This window comes from Physeter macrocephalus, chromosome 5, assembly GCF_002837175.3.
Source record: "Physeter macrocephalus isolate SW-GA chromosome 5, ASM283717v5, whole genome shotgun sequence".
NCBI lineage: Eukaryota > Metazoa > Chordata > Mammalia > Artiodactyla > Physeteridae > Physeter > Physeter macrocephalus.
This window is the reverse complement of record NC_041218.1, coordinates 98,056,721-98,062,720: the sequence shown is the minus strand read 5'-3', so window position 1 is coordinate 98,062,720 and position 6,000 is coordinate 98,056,721. Positions and strand designations below refer to the sequence as shown.

At 41.8% G+C, this 6,000-nt stretch overlaps 1 protein-coding gene across 3 annotated transcripts in view; it reads left to right on the top strand.

Moving 5' to 3' along the window:
- The window catches only part of GLI3 (GLI family zinc finger 3), a 305,949-nt gene that overhangs the window by 169,548 nt on the left and 130,401 nt on the right, over positions 1-6,000 (top strand). For all 3 annotated transcript variants that reach the window (XM_055085097.1, XM_028490212.2, XM_028490211.2), the window contains one exon: positions 996-1,101. In XM_055085097.1, the coding sequence (XP_054941072.1) occupies positions 996-1,101 (106 nt within the window). The remainder of the gene's footprint in view (positions 1-995; positions 1,102-6,000) is intronic.

The following is a 6,000-nucleotide window of genomic DNA, read 5'->3' as shown; positions in this document are numbered from 1 at the left end:
ATCCCACATGCCGCGGAGCGGCTGGGCCCGTGAGCCATGGCCGCTGGGCCTGCGCGTCCGGAGCCTGTGCTCCGCAACGGGAAAGGCCACAACAGTGAGTGGCCCGCGTACCACAAAAAAAATAAAAAATAAAATTAAAAAGTGGGGAATTCCCTGGCGGTCCAGTGGTTACGACTCTGTGCTTTCACTGCCGAGGGCCCGGGGTTCAATCCCTGGCTGGGGAACTGAGATCCCACAAGCCGCGTGGCCAGGCCAAAAATAAAAATTAAAAATTAAAAAGTGTCTTGGAGTCTGTTTCCCTTGGCTTTGTGGCGGCCCTTGCCCTCTGGCCGGCCTCTTTTTTTTTTTTTTTGAGAATGCATTTACCTTTTATTTATTTTTAAGAAATTTATTTTATTTATTTATTTTTGGCTGCGTTGGGTCTTGGTTGCTGCGCGCAGGCTTTCTCTAGTTGCGGCGAGCGGGGGCTACTCTTCGTTGCCGTGCACGGGCTTCTCATTGCGGTGGCTTCTCTTGTTGTGGAGCACAGGTTCTAGGCAGGCGGGCTTCAGTAGTTGTGGCGTGTGGGCTTCAGTAGTTGTGGCTCGTGGGCTCTAGAGCGCAGGCTCAGTAGTTGTGGTGCACGGGCTTAGTTGCTCCGCGGCATGTGGGATCTTCCCGGACCAGGGCTCGAACCTGTGTCCCCTGCATTGGCAGGCAGATTCTTAACCACTACGCCACCAGGGAAGTCCTGGCCGGCCTCTTGCAGGGTAGGAACACGTGTTGTTTCTCTTTCTTGCTTTCCTGCCTGTGTTCAAGTTGCATTCAGAGGCTTTACTGCCTCAGGTGCTGGTATTAGTATCTGCTCGGTTCTGAACTGTAAAGAATTCTTCCACAAATTCTTCAGGTAGATTCGGCATCAATTGTGAAGATTGTGTTAGCAGTGTGGTTTCATGGACTGGCATTCCATTTCAGAGTGTTCCATTTATACAGGCTGTACTTTCTTTCTTTTTCAGACCCTCCTCATCTCTTTCCTGCATTCCATCCTCCTGTACCAATCGATGCAAGACACCATGAGGGCCGTTACCATTACGATCCGTCTCCAATCCCTCCATTGCATGTGTAAGTATTACAGCTTTACCCGTCAAAGAAACAGCACAAAATACTGGCTTTCACCATCTCTGGATTTTTGTTACCAGCACAGCTACTGGGCTTTGAAGATGTGATAGAAGTCTAAGATTTACTTTTGAAATACAGCAAGCCTATATGTTCCTGGACTCACTGAAGCAAATCCCCGCTGCTTCCTGAAGAATGCCTGTCACACTAGGTGGCTGGCAAGTATTTCTTATATAGTTTTGCTGACATGTGTTCCGTGGGCTGTAAATACTAAATTAAAAAATTGGGCCTAATGGAAGGTTACCACTCAGGATATGTATTTGGTCGAGAGTGGGTGTGAAGTTTTTCATGCTCCAGTTTCTGTTACGGGAAAGTCCTGTTCCAGGGATCACGATGCATCGTAATGAAATTTTCATGGTAAATTTTCATAGCCCCTGTGGTGTGTACACCAACGGTCACTTGATTGATGGGAATGTCACCCAAACAAAATGGCAAATGTGATCGAGCACATGGTTTACACAAAGATAAAAGGAGAGAATGGGGGTGATAACATACATTAGAAAAGGAAGAAGAAAAGCCAAATATCACATATGAGGCTTAAAAAAAAAAAAGATACACATGAGCAAAACAGAAACAGACTCACAGACCTAGAAAACAAACTTATGCTTACCAAAGGGGAAAGGTGCAGGGGAGGGATAAATTGGGAGTTTGGGATTGACATATACACGCTCCTATATTTAAAACAGATAACCAGCAAGGACCTACTGTATAGCACAGAGAACTCTGCTCAATATTCTGTAATAACCTAAATGGGAAAAGAATTTGAAAAAGAATAGGTACATGTATATGTATAACTGAATCCCTTTGCTATACTCCTGAAACGAACACAACATTGTTAATTAACTATACTCCAATATAAAATAAAAATTTAAAAAGAAAAAAAGGAAGAAGAAAATCTCCTGGAAATTAATGTGATCCTACTCAGGTTAGGGGGGAAAGAAGATCAGGTATTCAGAATAGCCCTCACCTAAACGAAAATGGTCGTTTGCAGTATTGCCCAGAAAACTGATATATACTATAACAAGGGGAGTCAGTCTTTGGGAGCTGCTGACCCCTATGAATGGCCTTGATTTTACATTTAGTCGTATCTGGTAATCACCCTTCATTCTGAGACAGTAAAGTTAGAAAAGCCCAAATAATACTTTGAAGAATACTGCTAGTTATTTGGATGGTAGATTGCATCTCCATGGCTATTAGTTACAGCTGTGTAATTACATTTACGCCAAAGAAAAATGAAGTTGTTTTAAAACAAGTCCTCCTCTGTGAACAGAATTAATTGATATTAACAACCCTAACTATATGCCCAAATACACATATAATATTTTACCCACAGTTTTTTGGATCCAACTCCCATTACTGAGTTGTAATTTCAGAGCAGATTTGCCTGGAGGTAAGTCATAAATCTGTGTTCAGAGTTCTATAAGCATTAAAGGAGAAGTGGATATTTAGGGAGAGAGAATGCAGAAACTTGTGACTTATTCTTCAGCTTTTCACTAGAACACAAGTTAAGTATTTACAGGCTTCTAAAGCCTGCTAAAAATACACTCAAATAAAACCAAGATGCCAATTTAAAGCCCCCTAATACAAAGGGAAGGAAATTACAATTTCAGGCCGAAACCTGCTATGGAATTCATCCTGTTCTACCAAAGTTTTGCAGTACAGATGGGACCACAAGGGTCTCAGATGAGGATCTGCCCTGTGGTACAGAGCCAGCAAGGGCCCACCGGGCCTGGGAGATGCAGACAGCTGATTTCTCCCAGACTCCAGTCTCTGAAGTGATGAAGTAATTTAAATCAGATTTTCTATGGGATTTTGGAGTGCTTCACTCTTAAAAAATCATTTTATAGAGAAATTTCAAAAACTGAGTTTATATGATAGAATAAACTAGTTCCTCTGTGTTCATTATGGTTTGCCTTGTAATTAAATTCAAGTATGAATTTATCAGTAAAAATCGCAGGTCTTGGTTCTTTGGCAGAATGTAAGAACAGCAAGCACTCGTATAGATCACACTTTATGTTCTAGGCCCTAATTGCTATATCTAAAGAATTAGCTCGCTAGAGATAAAAACACCACAGGATAAGGCAGGTCAAGTTTGGAGAATCCTAGGGGAGAGGGCTGCATTTTCTACAGGACTGCTGAACAGGGATTTTTATAGATTTTAATATAGTCAACCCTTTGTGTCTTCCGGTTCTGCATCTGAGGGTTCAACCAACCTTGGATTGAAAATATTGGAGAAGAAAATTCCAGAAAGTTCCAAAAAGCAGAACTCGAATTTGCAGCACACTGGCAACTATTTACAGAGCATTTCCATTGTATTAGGTAGTATAAGTAACCTGGAGGTGATTTAAAGTATCCAGGAGGATGTTCATAGGTTATACGCAAATACTATGCCATTTAATATAAGGGATTTGAGGATCCATGGATTTTGGTACCCGTGAGGGTTGTGGAACCAATGTCCTTCAGATACCGAGGGATGGTTGTCCTTCCTGCTTTTTCAGCCAAGCTTTAGGATAATTTTGCAGCAATTGACTAAACTGTTCTCTAGCTGCCTAAATGTTTAGTTACCAAAGATTCATGATGTAAGGCTTGTAGATAATCCTGAGCCTCCCAACGCGTGTTCTGGAAGTGCTAGGGGAATGTCATTGCTGGGCACAGAGCGTGCTGAGCATGTGCTTTGTGGTCTCCTGGGACTGCTCGGCACAGCGGGGTCCTGGGTGGAGGCACTGAGCTTATGGAGTAGGCTCTGGGAAGCTAGGGTCAGTCTCACCTCTGTGCCTTATAATGCGACAGTCTGTCTATATTACCCTCAGTGCTCTTCCCTCCCTGCATGGCAAACACTGGTCAAACTCCTCACCCTCAAGGCCTAATTCAAAATCACCTCTGCTGGCTGTCCCCGAGGCTGTTCCTCAGAGAACCTTGTGTGCCTTTATCGCGGCCGAATCCTCTTGCCTGGTCAATTATTGTTTAGCGGTCACTGCCCCTGCTAGATTTGCAAGCATTGCCTAACCCTTGGCCAGGCATTTAGTAAAACATGCTCAGTAGACCTTCAAGGTGTCCAGTCTGGGAAACAGTGGACCAGCACTCGGAGAGCTTGACTCCCAATCTTGCTTTGCATTCGCCTGTGCTGGGAGCTGGCAACTTAAAATTTCCATGTATGGGTTTCATTCTGTGGAAATGAAGTTACCTGCCTTACCCGACTCTCCAAATCGCAAATGCAAGAGTTCAATGAAATCGCGTTCTTGTGAGCACCCCTGAGAGCAGCATATGCTCTAAGCAAATGACGAGAGTTAGCATCGAAGTTAGCATGGCGACAACTGGGGGCATATGACAAATATTGAGATTCTTTTCTGGCCTGGCTCAATCCCGAATCCCTGGGTTGCTTTGTTACCTCCTGTGATGCAAATGTAGATGCCTGCGATCAGATCATTTTAGGCGTGGAGGGTAATCTAGGCAAATATAGCTTGGTTACTAAAATCTTAAAAGCGCGTCTTTGCCAAGGGGCTAAAGCAGTAGCCGGGAAAAATAAAAGGATTTTATCTAGAAGTTGAATTCCAAAATGCTTGTTTTATAATTAGCTTCTAGGAAATGAGATCAGGTGAGCTTACGGAGTTTTTAGAATAAATATTTTTGATTATAAGTAGACAGCATTTGGGGATAGTCTCAGTGTTTCGTACACATGATTGTTCTTCTGGTGCCAACTTCAAAAATTAAATTGTAAGTCTCTTGAAACAGGCTGTGTGTTGATGATGGAAATGCCAACAGGTCTCTGTTTAGAAGGATGGCAGACGCTGCAATGATTATGCTATCATATCCTATCATTAATGATTCTATTGAAAGAGGTTTGTAAATTGCTCCTCTTTTTAGATAAACCACCCTATATTAAGGCGTCAATGATATGGTACAGAATTAAATTAGAATCTCAGAAAATGAAATATGCTCTGTATTAGCTGTTTGACACTTAATTTGCCTCTGAATGAGTACAGGAAATCACAAATTAACCTGCCTTTGTTTTTCCAACCATGGCTTATTAGGTGTTAGAACAACTGCAATTACAGCCCAATAATAACCACCAAGCCTTATAAATATGTACGGAAATGCGTCAGTTTGTGTTTAAGGGCCCAGTTTGTTAAATGGAATGCCTTTAGCTTACCTGATTTACTCTCAGTGTTCTCCAGAGTTTATGGTTAGACAGTGTAGACAGAGTATAGATATTTAAATTGTTACAAATACAGTACTGGAAATAATGTTAGAATTTATTAGTATTTCCTTTCTTAATTCGAAATCATGAATTCAGATGTGGGATTTCTAAGTGGGACGTGGAATGTCAGTGTCATCTTTCCCTGAGTTGTCAGAAAAATGTATGATTCCTGCATTATGTTTATTTAATTCAAGTAGTTTGAAAATTAAGAAACACTGGATATGGGGAATTTTCCCTTTTCTTCTGAAAGTTATTCTCCACTGAATTCACCAGAACTTATGTTCAATAGCTAATTGGAGTGTCTCGTTCTCTCTCAAATCATTTGCTTTGACCACAGAGTCCATGTTTTATTAAGCCATGTAGAAAAAAGTACAATGTTTTAGAAAAATATCAGTGAGTATATTTTATTATGTTGCTGAGATCGTTTGGAGCGTTAATGATAGAACCTGAATCTGTAGCCACATGGTCAAGGCAGAAATTTCATGTGGTTATTTCTACTTCTTGGTCTTCTCTCTGCTTCCTGCTCTGCATTGTTTCCATCAGGGCTGTGGGGTTGCATAACTCCAGGAGCTACCGTTGTAACCTACGGGAATTGATGCTGTTCTCTAGGCTAAGGATTACTACTTGTTTTAAAATTCCACTTGGAG